Source organism: Zootoca vivipara, chromosome 13 (assembly GCF_963506605.1).
Source record: "Zootoca vivipara chromosome 13, rZooViv1.1, whole genome shotgun sequence".
In the NCBI taxonomy this organism is placed as follows: domain Eukaryota; kingdom Metazoa; phylum Chordata; class Lepidosauria; order Squamata; family Lacertidae; genus Zootoca; species Zootoca vivipara.
In genome coordinates, this window is record NC_083288.1 from 1,234,515 (window position 1) to 1,254,640 (window position 20,126).

The 20,126-nt window shown below is 49.5% G+C and overlaps 1 protein-coding gene across 9 annotated transcripts in view; it reads left to right on the top strand.

Moving 5' to 3' along the window:
- Window positions 1-20,126, top strand: part of SGSM1 (small G protein signaling modulator 1) — an 82,315-nt gene that overhangs the window by 9,483 nt on the left and 52,706 nt on the right. For all 9 annotated transcript variants that reach the window (XM_035134584.2, XM_060282101.1, XM_060282102.1 and 6 more), the window contains exons 2-7: window positions 6,094-6,169; window positions 13,961-14,123; window positions 14,800-14,952; window positions 17,562-17,629; window positions 18,967-19,112; window positions 19,641-19,772. In XM_035134584.2, coding sequence (XP_034990475.1) covers window positions 6,106-6,169; window positions 13,961-14,123; window positions 14,800-14,952; window positions 17,562-17,629; window positions 18,967-19,112; window positions 19,641-19,772 — 726 coding nt within the window. In that variant the 5' untranslated portion in view covers window positions 6,094-6,105. The remainder of the gene's footprint in view (window positions 1-6,093; window positions 6,170-13,960; window positions 14,124-14,799; window positions 14,953-17,561; window positions 17,630-18,966; window positions 19,113-19,640; window positions 19,773-20,126) is intronic.

The following is a 20,126-nucleotide window of genomic DNA, read 5'->3' on the forward strand; positions in this document are numbered from 1 at the left end:
TGTGTCTATCAAAGCTACAGCCCCCCCTTCTTATTCACTTCCTTTTAGCCTTGCAGGGCCACCTTAGTCAAATTGAATCCTCTGCAACCTCATTAAATCGCCAATAGAACTGTTAATGCGATCCCTGAATGCCCATTAACAACTCCCACTGAATAACAATAGGGTGAATAGGGTGAACCTTGCCTGAAGGGATATTCTGCTCCATTGTCTTAACTGCTTAAGTACCGGTAGCCACTTTGCTTTATTTATTTGATGTGTTTTTGTTACAGCTGTGTTCCCGCCCCCAGCAAGTGGAGAGCTGCTCTTGCTAAAGCAAAGCCCTTTCCACTTCAGTTTTTGGAGGGGCAAAGTATTGGTTATGGTCTGTAAAATACAATAATTTTTTGCTTCTAGGGGGGGGGCAGCTGCCCCCTCCTGCCCCCCCTGTCTACACCCATGGCCCTTGTGGTCTCTTCCAACTCTATGATTCTATGATGATCAGGTCAGGCCAGCCTTCCTGGGTTGACTTTTCATGTGGATGGGTCCTGGCACTGCTGCCTAAAAACTTCTCTCTGAGCTTTGATTGGCAAAGCAGTGAGGAGGCAGTTGGACTGCTGGGGAAAATGTGTGTTGTTGGAGCCTTAAGAGTTGAATGTAGCAAACTGCCTTGGACTCTACTAAGAACATCAGAAGCACCTGCTGGATCAGGCCAATGGGAGACCACCGAGTCCAGCATCCTACTCTCACAGTGGCTAACCAGATGTCCATTATGGGAAACCTACAAGCAGGACCCAAGCACCCCAGCACTCTCCCCTCCTACGCTTTGCAGAAACTGGTATTCAACAGCATTTCTGTCTCCAACCAGAGAACTAGAGCAAAGCCAGCAGAGCCATTGTGGCCACTGACAGCCTCCTTCTCCATGAAAAGAGCCTTAATGCAGATGCCCAGGTCAGGGCCCTTTGGAGGATGTCATCCTGGTCCCTCCCTTGAAGGCGTGGTCAGCTGTGGAGGTGTGTGCACACCTGCGTGTGAAAGTGTCCTGGGTGACACGCACTGCGGGCAGGCATGCCCCTTGCAAGGCAGGCCAAGAGCAATGCCAGTCTGGGGCTGAAAAGGGTTCCTCGCCTGCTGTAAAGGCCAAGTGAAGTGGGATAAAAAATGGGGTTCTCCCCACAGGCTTGTATTTATTTCATTTATGAATCACTGCCCTTGAGGCATCCCAAAGCAATTTAGAAGGTAAGAACATTTATAAATCAGTTACATACAGTATATAAAACAGTTAAAACAATTGAATATTGGGGGGGGGGGCAGTTCAAGGTATAAAGCTCAACTTGAGAGCAGTCCACCTGCCAGATGGCCTTACCCCATAGTTGCCCCCATGGCTGCTTCAGTGTGGCAGCACCCACACTCCGGAAGTCCCTAACTCTTGACCCCAGCCCCCCCCCCCCCCCGCTAAAAACATTTTCGTTTAGGCAAGCCAGTCTGGATATGTAGAATGTTGACGGTGCACTTTTGTTGATTGCTGATCTTATCTTTTAAATGTTTTGAAGAGCTGTTTTTACAGTTTTTCTGATAATTTTATTGCTTCCTTCTTTTTGATCATTTACCATTAAGCAGTGTGTAAATTTTATGAAGTAAATAACAATAGTTTTAAACAATGATTAAAAATACAGAAACAGTTTTAAACAACAACAATACATACGTAAAAGGAATTCCAATCTGAGACCATGGTCAACTGTGACAAAGAATTTAGAAGACATTTTGAAAGAGGCATCGATGCAAGGAAGGAGTGCTTTGGGGTGGGGTGGGGGGAGAGAGAGGAAGTCCAGTGCCCCCAAAGAAGTCTCAGAGGGCTCCCATGGGAATTATTGCCTGTCCTTCCTGGATATGCCTTTGGGGACTGAACCTGGGAGCTCTTCCACTAAGCGATGGGCTCCCATGATTCTTTTTAAATGTCAGATACCAGGGAGGGGAGGAGCAGGAAGCACAGTCTGGCAGCCTGCCTCAAGTCTCAGGGTGGAGGGTTGCCCTCCTCCAGCTGCAGAACCAGCTGGAAAATGCAGCTCAACCAGTTTGCCTGCTGGGGGGTTGGGGAAGCTGGGGGTCATTGCTGTTCTGGAGGGACAGCCAGCAGTCCACTTGCTCTCCCTTGCTGTGATGTAGGCTGCTGTGGATAGCAGTCCCCCGCCCTTTCTAGCAGGAAACATCTGAGTTTCTTGGCAGGGAAAGGCAAGTTGATGGTTCCCCACAAGCAAAGCTTTGTTTGTATAGAGCAGCATTGGGGGTGGGGCGGGGCGGGGCTGCTGCTCTGTGATGGAATGCAAGGACACTTCTGTTCTGGGCTCAACGCTCAAGAGGGTTGAATTATGCCCCCCCCCTCCAAACACAACAAAGAATAGTTGGCTACTTGCTAAAAGGCCATCCTGTTCATCCTGGCATTGGGTCAACTCCATGGCCAGGTTCTTGCCATTGTGAATTCCCTCCAGCTCTGAGAGCCCCAACAAAGATCTATTGGTATCAACACCCAGTGATGAGTTGAACCAGTTCCTGGACTGAACCACTGCAGGCTTCACAGGGGGGTTGGGATTATCACAGGATGGAATGTTCTTCCCTGCCAAGAAGAAAAAGCAAACTCCCTGCACTTAGAAAACCAGCATGGAAGTGTGAAGCTGGGCTAGCACCATTCTCCCTGAGCTGCTGATTTTCTTTGTGCAGGGATTTAATTATTATTTTCTTTAATCCATCCTGTGAGCTCCCTATCTTCCACCTGGAATGGTGCCATGCAGAAATAGGCTTCCCTCCTGGTCTGCTGTTTTGGGGGAACTGAGCACAGGCTCCCCTCTGCAATCAGGTCCTATTTCACTGCTTGAACAGACTCAGTTGGGGAATTTATGTGTGCTGAGGAATGGGGTGGGGGAGCAGGCAACGCCCACCTTGGATGTGTGGCAGAGGGCCATGGTTACTAATTTAGTGCCAGCTGAGAGGCACTCTGCACATGCTTCTTTATTTCTCAATCTATTTGCAATACAAACACTCATTGGGACTGATCTCTGCTTCAGGTTAGGGAAAGTACCAAACCTGCACAGGAAATTGTGACTCTGAATGCCATTACTTTATTCTCTTCCTAAGGACACATTGGGGGCAGGAGGCGCAGCTGGCAGGTGAGGCAGCAGAAAGGAGCTGAGAGGGATTGTTGGCTGAATGGGGTTAGTCATTGGCCTGGTGCATCCGCTGTTGGCTGAGCAGCTGTAAAGCTCACACTTTCCTGTGAAAAGAGGCAGCAGCTGCACACCGGGAAAGGAGCGCAGCAGCAGCAGCAGCAGCAGCAAAGCCTGGGCTTGTCAGCACTGCAGAGACAAACAGAGCTGGATGTTGGCAATGCAAGTTCTGATCTCATTTTTTGACAGAATTACAAGCCTGGTGGGCTATATCCACAGCATTCCCTTCATCTATCTTGATTTCAGCAAGGCCTTTGACAAGGTGCCCCATGATATTATTGTAAAGAAGCTGGTAAAATGCGGGCTAGACAATGCTACCATTCAGTGGATTTGTAACAGGCTTACTGACCGAACCCAAAGGGTGCTCATCAATGGCTCCTCCTCATCCTGGAGAGTAGTGACTAGTGGGGTGCCACAGGGTTCTGTCTTGGGCCCAGTCTTATTCAACATCTTTATCAATGACTTGGATGATGGGCTTGAGGGCATCCTGATCAAGTTTGCAAATGGCATCAAATTGGGAATGGTGACTAATACCCCAGAGGACAGGATCACACTTCAAAATGACCTTAACAGATTATAGAACTGGGCCAAAGCAAACAAGAGGAATTTGAACAGGGAGAAATGTAAAGTACTACTACACTTGGGCAAAAAAAATGAAAGGCACAAATACAGGATGGGAGACACCTGGCTTGAGGGCCATCCTGTCCAACCCCCTGCCAAGCAGTAAACACCATCAAAGCATTCCTGACAGATGGCTGTCAAACCTCTGCTTAAATACCTCCAAAGAAGGAGACTCCACCACACCCCTTGGTAGCAAATTCCACTGTCGGACAGCTCTTACTGTCAGAAAGTTCTTCCTAAGGTTTAGGTGGAATCTTCTAGTCTTCTAGTCATCTAGTCTTCTTTTTTGGCGATCCAATCCCTCATAGCCAAGTAAGATTGTCTTCCATCGATATGGTCTTAACAGTAACTGACTGAGGAGGGTAGGTAGCCGTGTTGGTCTGAGTCGAAGCAAAATAAAAAAAATTCCTTCAGTAGCACCTTAAAGACCAACTAAGTTTATATTTTGGTATGAGCTTTCGTGTGCATGCACGAATACACTACATTCTAGTGTATCTGAAGAAGTGTGCATGCACACGAAAGCTCATACCAAAATATAAACTTAGTTGGTCTTTAAGGTGCTACTGAAGGAATTTTTTTATTTTGACTGAGGAGGCCAATTCTGGATCCACACATCCTTCCATAGTGGGGACCTGGGTTTCTGGGTGGGAGTTGATCCCAGTGAGGGTTTGCCAAGCGTGCCTTCCTCTTAGCTCATTTCTCCCTTTCGTTCTGAGTTCAAGCGTCTTCAAAGTCCGTGACACCTTTAGTAAAGGCTGTTCTCCAATTGGACCACCCATAGGCCAGCACAGCCCCCTCCAATGCAGGAATCTCAGCTAAAGAGTGAAAAATACCGTATGTTCCTGGAAGGAGCAGCTGCCACTCCAAGACAGATTTAAAATCTCTCCCTTTCCCACCTGTGCTGCCATCTGCTCTCAGCACCATTATTTTAAAATCCTGGGGAGTCACCGGGTATGCGCAGGCATCTGCTATGTGCAAGTAAAACGTTTCTTTCATGCAGCAAGGATATTAATTGCAAAATATTGGAAGAAACAAGAATTACCAAATATAGAAGAATGGCAGATGAAGATGATAGACTTTATGGAACTCGCTGAACTGATGGGGAGACTCCAAGATCAGGCAGAGGAGACGGTGGAAGAAGACTGGAAGTTCAAAGTTTATTTAGGGAAGCATTCTGATGTATAAAAATTTGAATTTCTATGGGAAAATTTTTCTTTTTATTAGGCATTAGGGATGAAAGTAGATGTTAGAAAGAAAGTATAGATGAATTTAATATAGTTGATTTGATGTAAAGGATATGGGATAGTTTTGGAAACTGTTTAAAAGAATGAGTAGGAAACTGCTAAAGATGATTTGAAAAGGAAATCAGGGGGGACTTGGGGAAGTCCCAGAAATAATGGTTTGAAAGTTAGAAGAAAGTTAAAATGATTATAGGTATTTTTTGTGTGTGGCATCTTTCTTTTTTCTTTTTATGTATATTGTTATATATATATATATATATATATATATATATATATATATATATATATATGTTCTTTTTTATTTTTGAATGTATAAAACCAATAAAAAAATTATTATATATAAAAAAACGTTTCTTTCATAATGTGAGGATGGCTGATGGGATGGTGGAGGGGGAAGCTCTCCCCACCTTCTCTGACAGCTGCTCTTGCAAGGTGCCCACTCATTCTGTGCCTCACTTTTCATGTTGCTCCAGCTGGAATCAGGAGACTGGGGCGAATAAGCGGAGCTTAGTGGGTGGGGCAACAGCCCCAGGGGAGAATCCATAGCCCAGGGATTGGGGTGAGCACCTTCTGTAACCCACTGATCTTCACTTGCCTTGTGACCCCTTGCACCCTTCCATCAATTCCTGTTGCCATTACAGGCACAAAGCACTCAGTGTGGCCTGTGTGCTTCATTCCTTTAAAAGCAATTTTTAAAACTGCTATAAATGGATTTCATTTTGATGCAGGTGCTTTTAATCCAACTGCTCTCTGCTCTCCTGGGCTTAATTTTTAGCCTTCTGCTCTACTTGCCTCTGAGTTCAGCTTCTAGGCAAAGTCACAAAAATCCTCCCACTTCTTGTGTGTGTGTTTTGGAGGGGCTTTAAGGAGCTCTTTGAACTTGGTCCCTGCAGCCTCAAAGCTTCAAACTCTGGAATGATCTCTGTCCTGAGAGCAATCCAGTCTGCTAGCAGGGGGACTGGAACCTAATACTTTAATTTTACCTTCACAAGCTCAAAAACTCATCTTTTTTTTTTGTCTGAACTGCTTTGCAGGTGAAACAGATAATGGAGGAATCCGTCACCAGGAAGTTTGTGCATGAAGACAGCAGCCACATCATTTCCTTTTGTGGTAAGTCTGCCAGCCATCAATATCTGAGCTGTGAGCCGCAGTAGCTTCGTAAAGGCGGTTGTGCACTGCCCTTTCGGGTGACATCTAGTCAGGGATGAGGTGGGGCTTAAGAATAAACATGGAAAATTGATCCAAACTGGAAATAGACTGCTCCATCTATCTGCTTTGCCTTACCAACTGTGGGTTTTCCCCTGATCCCAGACCAAGACTCCTTGGAGGCTGCAGCAGCCCCAAGGCGGAGAGGGATCTGGCCCTGGTTCATACTGGATGGGTCCATGGAGCTCATTTGCCCTCCCCTGAGCCCCAAAATGTCAGTTCCACTGCCAGGCCCTCTTATTTTTTCTCACTGGAAATTATTCTCATTGGAGAATCAGGAGAGCCCAGAGGAGAGATCCCAACAGCTGGAAACCCCATTACCTTGAAGAAGGTAATTAGCTGCAGAAAGGGGCACCAGTCCTTTAGGTAGGAAGCAGTTCTTGGGGGGGGGAGGGGGTCAAGCATCCCACTCAGTGGGCCAAACAACCCTGCTATAAAACTCAGTGGTTGCTGAGACATCCACTGGTGGTTGGGCTCAACTGCAGAAACACTGTCCGTGGTCCTGAACTCAACCTTCACCTCTCTCCAAGGTGCTGACTCTTGCTTTGCGCACACCAGCTTGGCTGTCTTGCTAGCCTGGGGGAACCGGAGCTACTGACCCTCCCTTGCTTGGGCCATCACCCATCTTCAAGGGTGGCCCTCTCAACGGACCAAATTTATGGAGGAGAGGGCTATCAGTGGCTATTGGACATTGCTGCTATGCTCTGTTGCTGGAAACCACAGGTGGAGAGAGGGCTCTGGGGCTTGAATTGGGCTTGTGAGTTTCCCACAGGCACCTGGTTGGCCACTTGGAGAACAGAATAGTGGACTAAATGAGCCATTGGCCTGATCCAGCACAATCTTTTTATGATCTTATGTTCTTATCAAAACAGCTTTAATACGGCTTACAATAAGAAGTTTTCAAAAGTGTCCCTAAATTTGTATGCTCCCATGGAACTGCCCCCCCTACTTGCCACCTGATATTGTGGGGATATAGTGAAGAGCCTTTGAATCATTCTAAACTGGTGGCCAGGATTGTGTCAGAGAAGCTGGTCTGTCATGGAAAATGAGGCTATCAATGGCTGCTTGTCACAGTGGCCATGCTCTGCATCCAAGCCATGCTTCTGAATGTCAGTTGCTGGAAGCCACAAGAGGGGAGGGTATTGCTCTAGTGCCCAGAAATTGCTTCCCACTGGGGTATCTGGTTGGCCGCTGTGGGGTCAGGAGACTGGACTAGATGGACCATTAGCCAGGGGCGTACCCAGGATCAAAACTAGGGGGGGCAAGGCAAGCCATGGTCGTTCAGGGGCAGGGCCAAAGCACAGGAGGGGAGGGGCCACAAAGTGGGGATGTGGGCGGGGCTACAGGGCCAGCAGGCCCGATGACACCGCGGCAGCCGCCTTGTGCTTCTTGAGGAGCCTGCGTTTTACTTCCACGGCACAGGGGCTCTGCCTCGCCTTCAGCCACCGCACGACAGTGCTGGCTGCCACCTCGTCCTGCAGCAACAGCTCCAAAACAGCTGCCATGCCCACCTCTCTCCTCCTCTAGAACTACCGCACCTGCGAGTGTCCGGGGCGGATGCGCAAGGAGTGTGGGCGCCACCCCTCACCGCCCAAGTTCTCGGAAGCGTGCAGCCGGCTTCCAAGGGCCCCCCACTCGCCCCCAAGCACGCCAGCCTCGCCTTCCCTGCCGGCTGCCTCAGGAGCCGCTGCTGCTGTTCCCTCTCTCGTCTCTTCCCCGGCTCACGCGGGCTGGAAAAGCAGTGGGCAGTGACGAGGCTTCGGGCGGCATTCTTTCCCCGGCCTTCTGCCCCTTCCCCTTCTGGCCAGGAGTCCGCTGAGGCAGGCGAGGAAGCGGGCTCGCTGGCTGGGGTCGCCGCAGGCTAGCGCGGCTCCGGGATAGGAGAGGTTGGTGAGCTAACGAAGGCACGCTCGGCCTTCCCTTAGTCCAGAGCCCCCTCGGCAGCTCCCCTCTGCCCGCCTGAGGGCCATTAATAACGGGGCGAGGACAATACGTCGGGCAGTGCCGTCACATGCCCGAGCGCCCCGGCTGAATGGGCGAGGCCACACAAAAGGCACCACCGTGAAGGGAGCCATCAGCGGCGCTGCTTCTCAAGGGCCTCACTCGGCCCCCGCGGCCCTCGCCGGCGAAGCGAGCCGCGCTTTGGAGTCTTTGTCACCTCAGGAGCGGCACAGCGGGGCCGCTTCCCTTTTAACTGGCTGGCACCAGCGCCACGCAACCCAGACCAGGTGAGACGCGGGCGAAGGCTGCTTCCTTTCCGGGGTCCCCGCCGCCCACCAGCTGCCTGCCACTCTCCGCTCCGAGTAAGAACAGTTCAGGGGCGCGAGCAACCACCCGGGCAGCAAGAAGCGGCCGCGCCCTGCCCTGGGTCCCTCAGAACCCGAGTCGGGCCCACGGTTTGGCCTTCTAGGGGGGGCAGCTGCCCCCCCTGCCCCGCGCTGGGTACACCCATGCCATTAGCGTCATCCAGCACCCTTCTTATGTCCTTTGGCTAAGCCATCCATTTACAAGTGACGACTGTTGACCATGACCTAAACCTGACTCTTTGGTTAAGGTAGGCCAGCTGTGTGAGTGGGGAGAGAATTGAGATAGGATGATCCAGACACCTCCTCTTCCTTGGAGCAACTGTCGCCTGAATCATCAAAGGAACAGAGCAAATCTGGAGCTGGCTGGCTCCCTATGGGCTTCACGTTATTTATAGCACTGTTCCTCACCACCCCCAAGGCCATAGCTGCCAAGTTATCCCTTTTTTTAAAGGGATTTTCCCTTATGCTGAATAGGCTTCCTCGCGAGAAAAGGGAAAACTTGGCAGCTATGGAAGACTGTTTAGCAGCTCAGGAACACCATCTGGGGATGATGGGAATTTAATTTGAGTTGCCTGCCAGGCTCCCTCAGCTTCATTGGGGAGGATCAGGCTCCTAGATAACCCTTATTAGCATAAGTGGCAGAAGAGGGGGAAGGGAGAATGGCGCCAGGATAGGGCAGCTTTCAGTTCCATCCCTCTGTCTTGTTCTCCTCCAGGCCTTTAATAAGTCATGGCTGCAACCTTTCGGCTTTGTTATTCCTTTAATGGAAAGGCCGCAGCTGATTCCACTCAAAGGACTTCTCCAATGTGGGTGCCGGATGTTTGATGGGATTGACTGCATGGCGGTCCCCCTCACAGGCCTTATTCACGCAGGTGAAAAGGGGGGGGGGTTGTGGGGGGAGTCCTGTTGCCAGCTCTTGGTAAACAGCACTTGCTTGCTTTGGTGGTTCATTATTTAGTGACAATGTGTCCTCTTGGCTTAATCGCAAAGCATCCCTTGGTGGCTTCTCCCTTGATGCTGCTTAGATGAGTCAGACTGCAGACCACAGAAAAGAGAGAGAGAGAGAGAGAGAGAGAGAGAGAGAGAGAGAGAGAGAGAGAGACATCTGTCCCTTTGGCTGGGGAAAGGAAACACTTGACCAGTTGCTGTATGGCTTGAGGGTTGGCAGGCCAAAATGGCCTCCCTGCCTTCCCTCCTCCTCCTCCTCCTCCTCCTCCTCCTCCTCCTCCTCCTTCCTCTTCTTCTTAATTTTAATTTTCAGGTTTTATCATTAACATCATTTAAACTTAAATTCAACAATATTTATACAATTGTGGGGTTCCCGGAACCCCCAGACTTCCCTCCTCCCCCTTTTGGTTTTCCACAAATACATTTTTTTTTATTTTAACTGCATCTAATTCAAATATCCAACTTTAATTAAATCCTTATTTATTCCTTTACCTATTAAAAATTACAAGCACTATATCAATCCTGCTAACGTCTTTAAATCTTTACATTGTTCCTTAATATACTCTATAAATTTATGCCATTCTTTTTAAAATTTACTATCATCTTGGTGTCTGATCTTCCCAGTCATTTTCACCATTTCTGCATAGTTCATCATTTTCACTCTCCAATCTTCCTTGGTTGGCGTTTCCTCTTCCTTCCATCTCTGGGCAAAATCTATTCTTGCTGCTGTTGCTGCGTACATAAACAGTCTTTTTAAGTCCTTTGGTATTTCTTCCTCTGTGATGCCTATTAAAAATGCTTCTGGTGTTGTTGTTTTTTTACAAAAGTTATCTTAAACATTTCTTTCAGTTCATTATATATCATTTCCCAGAATGCTCTAGGCTTTTTCCACATCCACCAAATGTGGTAGAACATGCCTTCATTCTCTTTACACTTCCAACATATGTTGGTAGTGTGTTTGTACATTTTTGCTAATCTTGCGGGAGTCAAATACCATCGGTACATCATTTTCATATAATTTTCTTTCAACGAACAGCATGTGGTGAACTTCAAATCCTCCCTCCATAATCTTTCCCAATCGGAAAGTTGTATATTATACCCCACATCTTTTGCCCAATGAATCATTACTACTTTTACCTAATTAATAATAATAATAATAATATTTTATTTATACCCCACCCTCCACAGTCAAAACCGGGTTCAGGGCAGCTGACACCAGTAAAATTACAATAAGACATAAAAGAAAGAAAAACAATTAATTAAAATACGGGTTAAAATACAGTTTAAGTTTAAAATTTTAAAAATGCAGCCTCATTTTAAAGTAGCCCAAATCAAAACCATAAGGGAGGAAAACATGGGGGTCAGACTGAGTCCAGCCCAAAGGCCAGGCAGAACAGCTCTGTCTTGCAGGCCCTATGGAAAGATGTCAAATCCCGCAGGGCCCTGGTCTCCTGTGAGAGAGTGTTCCACTAAGTCGGGGCCAGTACTGAAAAGGCCCTCCAAGTTCCACCATCACTGTCCTGGGTCTAAGTCTTCTTCTTCTGTGTCATCTCTGGGGGGTTCTTGGGCGGGTGCCTCACACCACTCTTCGTCATCCAGCCAGTTCCTGACATTTATTTATCTACAGTACTAGATATTTTAGGAAGGGGTTTGTCTTTCTGTTCCTTCTTCTTCTTCTTCTTTGGCGATCACTCATAGCCGAGAAAGATTGTCTTCCATAAACACAGTTTATGAGTCCAGAATCAAGAGTCCAGAATCTCTTCATTGGCCCCAACCCCCCCCAGGTCCCGCGTGAGTGTGGGTGGGGGTGCTGCGTTCTTCCAGAACCTATGCCCCTCCCTGTATGGGGAGAGCAGCGATCTGTGAAACACGGGGTGGATCCTGATGGACTCCGGCAACTCCAGATGAAACGCCACTGGATTGACCTGCTGCAAGACTGTGAAGGGTTCCAGCCTTCTAGGAGCCAGTTTCTTGCACCTCCCCACTGTGGGGAGCCCTTCTGAGGACAGCCAAACCCTATCCCCCTCCCTGATGACCTCCCCCGGTCTCCGATGATGATCCGCCCCCCTCTTGTAGGCCTCCTTGGCCTTCTCCAGGTTCTCCTTGAGTTGTTGGTGTACCGTCTCCATTTCCTCTGCCCAATCCTCTGCTGCCGGACCTTCCTCTGCTTCCACCCCTCCCCCCGGGGAAAGCATGTGGATCCCAACCCATAATTGGCCTTAAATGGTGTGAGACCAGTGGAGACGTGTACTGCATTGTTTTAAGCGAATTCCGCTAGGGGCAACCGATCCACCCAGTCTGTCTGCCTCACTGGAGGATCGTGTTGGCCCTTTCCGCTTGGCCATTGGTTTGGGGGTGTCTAGAGGTGGAGAGGCTCACTTCCACGTGTAAGAGGCTCATGAGCTTGTGCCAAATTGCCTTCCTTGGTCTGAGATCACCCTCGAGGGCAACCCATGCAGCCTAAAAACGTAGTCCACAAACAGCTTCGCCGTCTCCTTGGCCGACACTGCACGTGCACATGCTACGAAGTGGCACATTTTGGTCAGGAGATCCACTACGACCAGAACAGCTGTCTTGCCACGGGATGGGGGCAGATCGGTGATAAAATCCACTGACACCACCTCCCAAGGCCTACTGGGTGTGAGTAAGGGTTCCAACAGCCCTGCCAGCGCCGCTCTTTCTCCTTTTGCCCTTTGACAAATGTCACACCCCCTGACGTACTCCCTCACATCTTCCCGCACCCTGGGCCACCAGAATTGCCTCATGACAAGTTGTGTAGTCTTTTCCCTCCCAAAATGACCTGCCATTGGGTTGTCGTGCAACTGCTTGAGGGCCCTCCCCCTCAGGGAGTCAGTGGGCAGGTACAGGGCCCCGTGGTGAAAAAGCAACCGCCCTTTCTCCACAAACCCCTCTTCTGCCCCCCTTCCCGCCCTTAAGTCCCGCAACACGTTCTGGGCGAAAGTGTCTTCCGCAGTGAGTCTGGTGAGTTCCACCTCCCCAACCACTGTACCCCCACAGGCCCATGCCGACTGGGGGGAAATGTTCCGGGGCACTGGTGGTTCTTCCTCCCCGATGTACTCAGGTTTCCTGGACAGGGCATCTGCCCTGACGTTCTCCTCCCCGGGGATGTAGTGGATGGAGAAGTTGAAATGGGAGAAGAAATCTGCCCATCTGATCTGGTGCTGATTGAGCGCTCTGGCCGTTCTCCAAAATTCAAGATTCTTGTGGTCAGTACACACTTGGATAGGGTGACAAGCTCCCACCAGGAAGTGGTACCAGTGTTTGAACGCTGCGTGGATTGCGAGCAGTTCTGTGTCAAAAACCGTGTAGTTCTGTTCTGCTTGGTTCAGCTTCCTCGAGAAGAAGAAGTTTCCAGTCCCTATTGGCGTCCAGTTGCAGCAAAATGGCGCCGACCGACCGGTCCAACGCATCAGTTTCAATACGCAGCGGTGTATCCTGGACTATGTGAAACAGGTGTTGCTCTGATGCGAAAACCTCCTTCAGGTGTTCAAAAGTGTTCTGCGCCTCCTGTGTCCACAGGAACCTCTTCTTGCCATGCAGGCAATCTGTGATGGGCACTGTGACATGGGAGAATTACTTGATAAACTTCCTGTAGAAATTTGTGAAGCCCAATGCGTGTCCTGGGGCTTTGCCACTCCAGGATTGCTCTCCCCTCTCCTTGTCCATCGCCAGTCCTTTATCTGAGAGCATGTAGCCTAGAAACTCCACCTCCTTGGCGTGAAACAGGCACATCTCCAGTTTCACATATAGGTGGTGCTCCTTGAGACGTTCCAGGACGGCCCTGACGTCCTTCACGTGCTGCTCCCTTCGCACCGCAGTCAGCAGATCATCCACTCTGGGCATCGGGAAGGCCACGGGCTCCGTCAGGGAATTGACAATGCGAAAGTCCACCACCAGATGTTTTTGTTTGCAGTCCCATTTGTCGATGAAGAACACAGGGCTGCCCCCGGCCACTTTGGACTCCCGTATAAAGCCGCGCTTGAGGTTTTTGTCAATGAATTCCCGTGACTCTGCCATCTCCTGGTCAGACATGGAATACAACTTTCCGGGGTGGGGGGGTAACCTGGCCCCTGGTACCAAATTGATCTGGCACACTAATGATCCCTACGGTAGCATGGAGTTGCCTTTTTCACAGCCATTGCACTTCGGAGTGATATCTTCATTGAGTCCCAAGGTCTCGCTCCTGGTCAGTCACTGCTAGTTCAGACCTCATGCACATGTATGGGCCAACATGCATCCCTTTACACATTTCACTGACTATCATTTGCCAATTTTACCACCCATTTTCTCTCTTTGGAGAGGTTCTTTTGGAGCTCTTTGCAATCTCTTTATTTAACCACTTACCATCATCAGCAAACTTGACTGCCTCACTGCTCCCTCCTAATGCACCAGCTGGCCCCTCTCTCTTGTCCCCTTCCAGCTGCCGTCGAAGCCTGTGTCCTCCACGGCCTCAAGCGGCGGGCAGCGGGCTTCCTGCGCAGCAACAAGATTGCCGCCCTGTTCATGAAGGTGGGGAAGAGCTTTCCTCCGGCTGATGAATTGTCCCGGAAGGTGCAGGACCTGGAGCAGCTCATTGAGAATGTGTAAGTCTATGCTCTGAGCCTGGGTGTGCGCATGGGGCTGAGACATGGCCAGACGTCAGCTGGAATGGGGCTTCAAGCCTTTGGTGCAGCAGGAGCAGGAGAACTTTGGCCCTTGCATCTAATCCCCAGTGTCAAGCACAGTACGCAGCGTCAGGCCCCCGGAGGAGTCTGGAGGGCCATTGGACCTGGGTTGCTAGCGCAAGGCATGTGATTTTATGGTGGTATTTTTATTTACTGTAAGGGGATCGTTTGATTTTATTCATTATTTATTCATGGGTGTTCTCATTAATTGTTCATTGTTTAACTTTGTGATATTTTGTAACTTGGTGAATTATGTAATTATTTTTTTATTTGTGAGCCACCTTGAACATAGTTTGCTCTGGAATGGCAGCATCCAAATAAACAATGACGATGCTGAGACTCCTGGACCAAGAATTTTTGTGACATGAAAAAGTAGCCTCTGATTTAGCCCCAAACTGGTCTGTGCAGATTAGGGCTTTTTTGCTGCAATTTTCCTTCCACATTCTTGTTCTTAAAAACCTGGGTTATATCCTTGTGTAAACAAATATGTCCAGTAAATAGACAAGTGCATCAACTTTGTGCATGTCTTTCTGGGAGATTTTGTCTGGCTACAGATGTTTGTGAATGTGGGACTTGTTCTCCCTTCTCCCCTAAGGCGAAACCAGAGCCCAGGTTTCCAGGAAAGCACACGCAAGGCTTCCAAGCTCCCCAGCCTCTCCCCGCAGGCCATCAAGCACCTCTGGATCCGGACGGCACTTTTCGAGAAGGTCCTGGACAAAATAGTGCTCCACTTGGTGGAAAACAGCAGGTAAAGAGACGCAATGAGTGGCGGCAGTTCCCGTTGCCTGCCTCCACTCCCAAGGGAGACATCCGTAAGGTTGGTTAGCACTGCAAAACTTTGGTCTTTTCAGCATCTGGGTTCATTGGATTTCACATGGGAAGGAGGCGTTGTGATGAATTCGCCATGTGCCTGATCAATTTGTGGAGATCCAGAGGAGATCCAAACACCCTCCACAACTTTCCACCCCCAACAATACCCTCCAAACTCACTAACCACTCCACAACCCTCCCCTCCCCCTATACCTCATGGGTCACAACAGGATGGGAAGAATCACAGGGATGAGACACGATGGGGGGGGGGGGAACACCCCAGGGGGGGTTGGACACATCCTCCCCTTTTCCTGGGAAACAAGGACCCTGAGTCAGATACGATCACCTTCAAAGTTCCCCCCAACATCACATGGATATACCCGAGTGTTTCTATCCACATAGATTTCCCACATGCCACATCTATGACTTAAAAACCAGATAAAACCCACTACTTTTTGACCCTCACCTCAGAGCCCCAGGGAAACTGGATAATTCCTCATCCCTTGCCACCCCCACCCAAGAACGGGACCCACCAAACAGCCTCACCTCTATTCAACCCCCCCCCACCAAACCACCCCCCCACCCACGGACCCACAACCACCGTAACCAACAACACCAACAAACCCATTCTCCTTCCAAAGGTCCACATCAACACCACATCCACAAACCCCATATTGACCATCACCTATCCTCACCTCCAGTGCCGGTAACACTCCACAGAATACTACCCAGGGAGGACAACACATGTTAGACCCGCCCCCTTCTTGCCACAGCAACGCGTGGCCGGGTACAGCTAGTAAACTATACAATGTACAGAAGCCAACGCAATTCTATTCAGGATAAAACCATCTCTCTGTGTGCTTAACGCCAGACTGCAAGTATTGCAGAACAGCTTGCTGCCCTTGGGCTGAAGGCATTTTGCCTAAATTTAAGGTGCTGCTGTTGAGTATTGCATCATGTCTCCTGTGGTCCTCCATGTGGTCTTCCGATGGGGGCACAGCATTCTCAGCTGCTGGTCAAAGCTTGCCAGAAAGGGGTATGGTCTAGTGGAGTGCTGGATTCTCCTTGGCTGGGGCCGGGTGGGTGGAGCTCTGTCTCTGGGTCTCCTTGGGAGGAGGAGAATTGGGCAGCGCAAGATTATTTCTATTTTGGAAGGGAGGGGAGTGGGAAAGCTTATCTTCTCCCCTTTTTTCTCTTTCTTTAACTTCTTAAAAGGTGCTGTCATTAAAAAAAAAATATAAAAAGGAAGAAAGCAGGTGGGGAAGGAGAAAAGTAAGAAGCTCCCACTTCTGCCATGGTAGCTTCTAAAACCACCCCCATCCCAAGCTGTGTCAGGGCCTGTATGATAACTGAAAAAGTCTCTTCCTATTAGGTAAAGGGACCCCTGACCATTAGGTCCAGTTGTGACTGACTCTGGGGTTGCGCGCTCATCTCGCATTATTGGCCGAGGGAGCTGGCGTATAGCTTCCAGGTCATGTGACCAGCATGACAAAGCCGCTTCTGGCAAACCAGAGCAGCACATGGAAACGCCGTTTACCTTCCCGCTGTAGCGGTTCCTATTTATCTACTTGCATTTTGACGTGCTTTCGAACTGCTAGGTTGGCAGGAGCTGGGACCAAGCAATGGGAGCTCACCCCGTCGCCAGGATTCGAAACACCGACCTTCTGATCAGCAAGCCCTAGGCTCAGTGGTTTAACCACAGCGCCACCTGGGTCCCCTCCTCCTATTAGTGCCCATCAAATAAGGTGGTGTATTGGGGACAGCCATTTAGATCTACCTCTGCAAAGAAATCTATGCCTTCCTTTTGGGCATGGATGTGGCAGAGAAGCACATCACTATCTTTAACCTGTGTGCTTAAAAAGCATTTTAGCTACATGGAAAGGCAGCATGTTGCATCATGCTGAATTTTAGTCCCCTGCAGGCCAGACTGATAATTTGTGTGAGTGCAAGCCTGTTTCCTTCTCAGCTCCTTTTCCAACAGACTGATAAAATAGTAGCCTAGCTTAAGCCACGCAGATAAATGGTCAGTGCTGGGGGATTTTCTCTTTTACTGGCATGTAGAGGCAACTGGAGGACTACCCAGAGGTATCTTTAATGTAGTGCTGTGCTAAAAAAAGAAAACCCTCAGCCCATTATTTTCCCCCAACCAGGCTCCATCAATTAACGAGAGAAATTGCATTTGGAAGTTAACAAGGGGGAGAGGAAATTTTGGTGAGATTCTCATGGGTTTCGGGGGTGCTGACCTTATTAGTAAATTGGCCTGGGGTGACTGTGAGGGTCCTACTCCTTACCCTTATCCTGCAAGGCATCTCAACAGCAGTGTGCAGCTGGCAGCCTTACTGGGTGCCCCCAATGAAAGGCAGGTGAGGATGCCATTGGGGCCCTCCTCCCACAGGGCATTTTCAGACGGGGAGGTGTGGGCAGCTAGGGAAGCTGTAGAGTGCTGGAGAAATGTTTCCTGGGAGGAAGATGCACGCACTGAACCCTTCCGGGGGTTATTGAAGCCTTTCTCTCTCTCTCTCTCCTTGTTGTTTTCTGTCTGTACAGCAAATACTATGAGAAGGAAGCCCTGCTGATGGATCCAGTTGATGGGCCAATCCTTGCCTCTTTGCTGGGTAATGTGGCTTTGCTTGCTTCTGAGCTGACGCCTGTTGTACTTTGGGGCTGGCAAGTGTGCTTTTCTGAAGTGCTGTTGAGTGGGAAAACCTGACTCTTTTGGAGCAATACTTTGCTTGCGTTTGAGATGCTGGGAGGGAATTTTCAGGTTATGCAGAGAAAGTCTTTTAGAGTAGGTACTTGCAGGCAGCCAGGACCAGAGGTGGAAGTGTGTGGGGCACAGAGCCAAGGGTGAAACTCCTGCCTGGCTACATTTCAGCAAAAGTCAGAGGTTTCCATGCAAGCAAACAGGATAATTATTGCGGTTCCAGGATACCTTCCAGTGGAGGAGGAACACCTGAGGAGGGGGTGCAGATGGGGTATGGCATTCGTTGTCTGGAGGGGGGGCATGGTCTGGGGAGAGTCTCAGGTCCCCTGCCCTTGCTCTAGATCAGTTGGAGACTCAAGTTTGGGGAACCCTGCTCTAGGCAATAAGAGCCCGCACTCTTATCTATCCCTTATTGTAGGGAGGGGGGACCCTGTATCAGTTACGTTTCTCCCTTGGCTGTTTTCTGCTTCCTCTAATGAATGGAGAGAAGAGATGGGGCTGCCTTCAGGATAATGGGGGCGTACCTGCTCCCCAGTGCCCCCAACTGGAACCCTGGAGAAAGTGGGTAGAGAAAAGTCTTTCTTCCTCTCTCATAACACTAGAACACGTGAACATCCCTTGAAGATGAATGTGGGAAGCTTGAAGAGAGATACAAGAAAGTCCTTCTTCACACATCGAGTAGTTAAATTATGGAACTCCCTCCCACAGGAGGCAGTGATGGCCACCAGCTGGGGTGGCTGTAAAAGAGGATTGGGGAGATTCCTGGAGATCATTCCTAGCCGCAATGGCTCGGCTCTGCCTTCACAGTTGGAGGCAGTAAATGCATCTGAATCTCAGTTGCCGGAAGCTGTGGGAGGGAGAGATATCTTGTGCTCAGGCCTTGCTTGTGGATTTCCAGTTGGGGCATCTGGCTGATGGCGAACAGAACGCTGAGCTCAATGGATCATCAGCCTGATTCAGCAGGCTCTCCTTGTGTTCTCATGTTCTTCATTATGATGTCTCAAGGTTTTGGGTTCTGGCATCAAGGGCACGCTGCTCACACTGGTACTCCAACCTTTTGGGATTTTCCTGATTAATTCAGTGCCTCTGGAATTCTGCTGCCTGCACCAGCTGTTGAGCTGGACCAAAGCGGGGGATGGGAGTCTCTGTGTTTGGGGTGCAGCGGCAAATGGAGGACGGCCGCCTGCCAGCTTGCTCTCCTTGTTTCCTCCGCCTGCTGCCTGACCTGTCTATTGCCTCCTTCCACAGTGGGGCCTTGTGCACTGGAGTACACCAAGATGAAGACTGCCGACCATTTCTGGACCGACCCCTCGGCTGATGAGCTGGTCCAGCGCCACCGAATCCACAGCTCTCACTGCCGCCAAGACTCGCCCACCAAACGCCCGGCTCTCTATGTAGGTTTCAGAGGCTGCAGGGAAGCAGCTGGGGCTGTGGGGCGTGGGGGCACATGCACCTGCACCTGTGAGGTTATTGATGTCTTTGTGTCATGCATGTTGTGGGGAAGGTTCATGACCAACACAATAAAATCATCATTAAATACAGCACTCTAAAACATTCAAAAGGAAAATCAGCAACCAGCTAAAAACAGATTAAAACATCCATCAACATTCTACATGTCTGGGTAGCCTTGTCTAAACAAAAACATTTTTAGCATGTGCTGAAAAGAGTACGGTAGAGGTGCAAAAACATTTTTAGCATGTGCTGAAAAGAGTACGGTAGAGGTGCCTGCCTGGCGTCAATAGGCAGGGAGTTCCAAAGTGTTCAGGTGCTGCCACACTAAAAGATTGATTTTTACAAAAGCAGATCAAGTATGATGTGGTGCCAGTCAGAGTGCCAGTTTGGTTAAGTGGGTGCATATGGCAGGTAAGGCAACCTAACAGGTAAACTGGTCCCAATTTGATTTCCTGGCTGGATTCTCCTAGATTCAGAAGAGGCATTCCAGTGGCAGCATGGACGACCGGCTGTCTCTCTCGGCCAGAGACTACGTTGAGTCGCTGCACCAGAACTCCAGAGCCACCCTCTTGTACGGCAAAAATAATGTCTTGGTGCAGCCGGTGAGTAGAGCAGAGACAGTAGCCTCTCTGGGTCAGAAACCAAATCTAGTAGCCATTAGCAAAGGTGGGAAGCTAATATTGAGCACCATAAATCTTTTACCATGGTCAAATGATCACGGCTGAAACACAGAGCGTACATACAGTTCTGCTAGCTGTGAGGAGAACTCAGGAAATTTGCAGAATGCTAGCAATTTCTCTCCCCCGCCCCCGCCCCCATCCATGGAGTGAGTCGAAATCTCTCTTTGTAACCTCTGAGCTCTGTAATGTCATTGGCCCCTTAGTCACAAGAGCTGGAAACTGGCCTCTTAATTTTTAACAGAGATTTTCAAGATGCAGAACAGACCCCAGTGGATG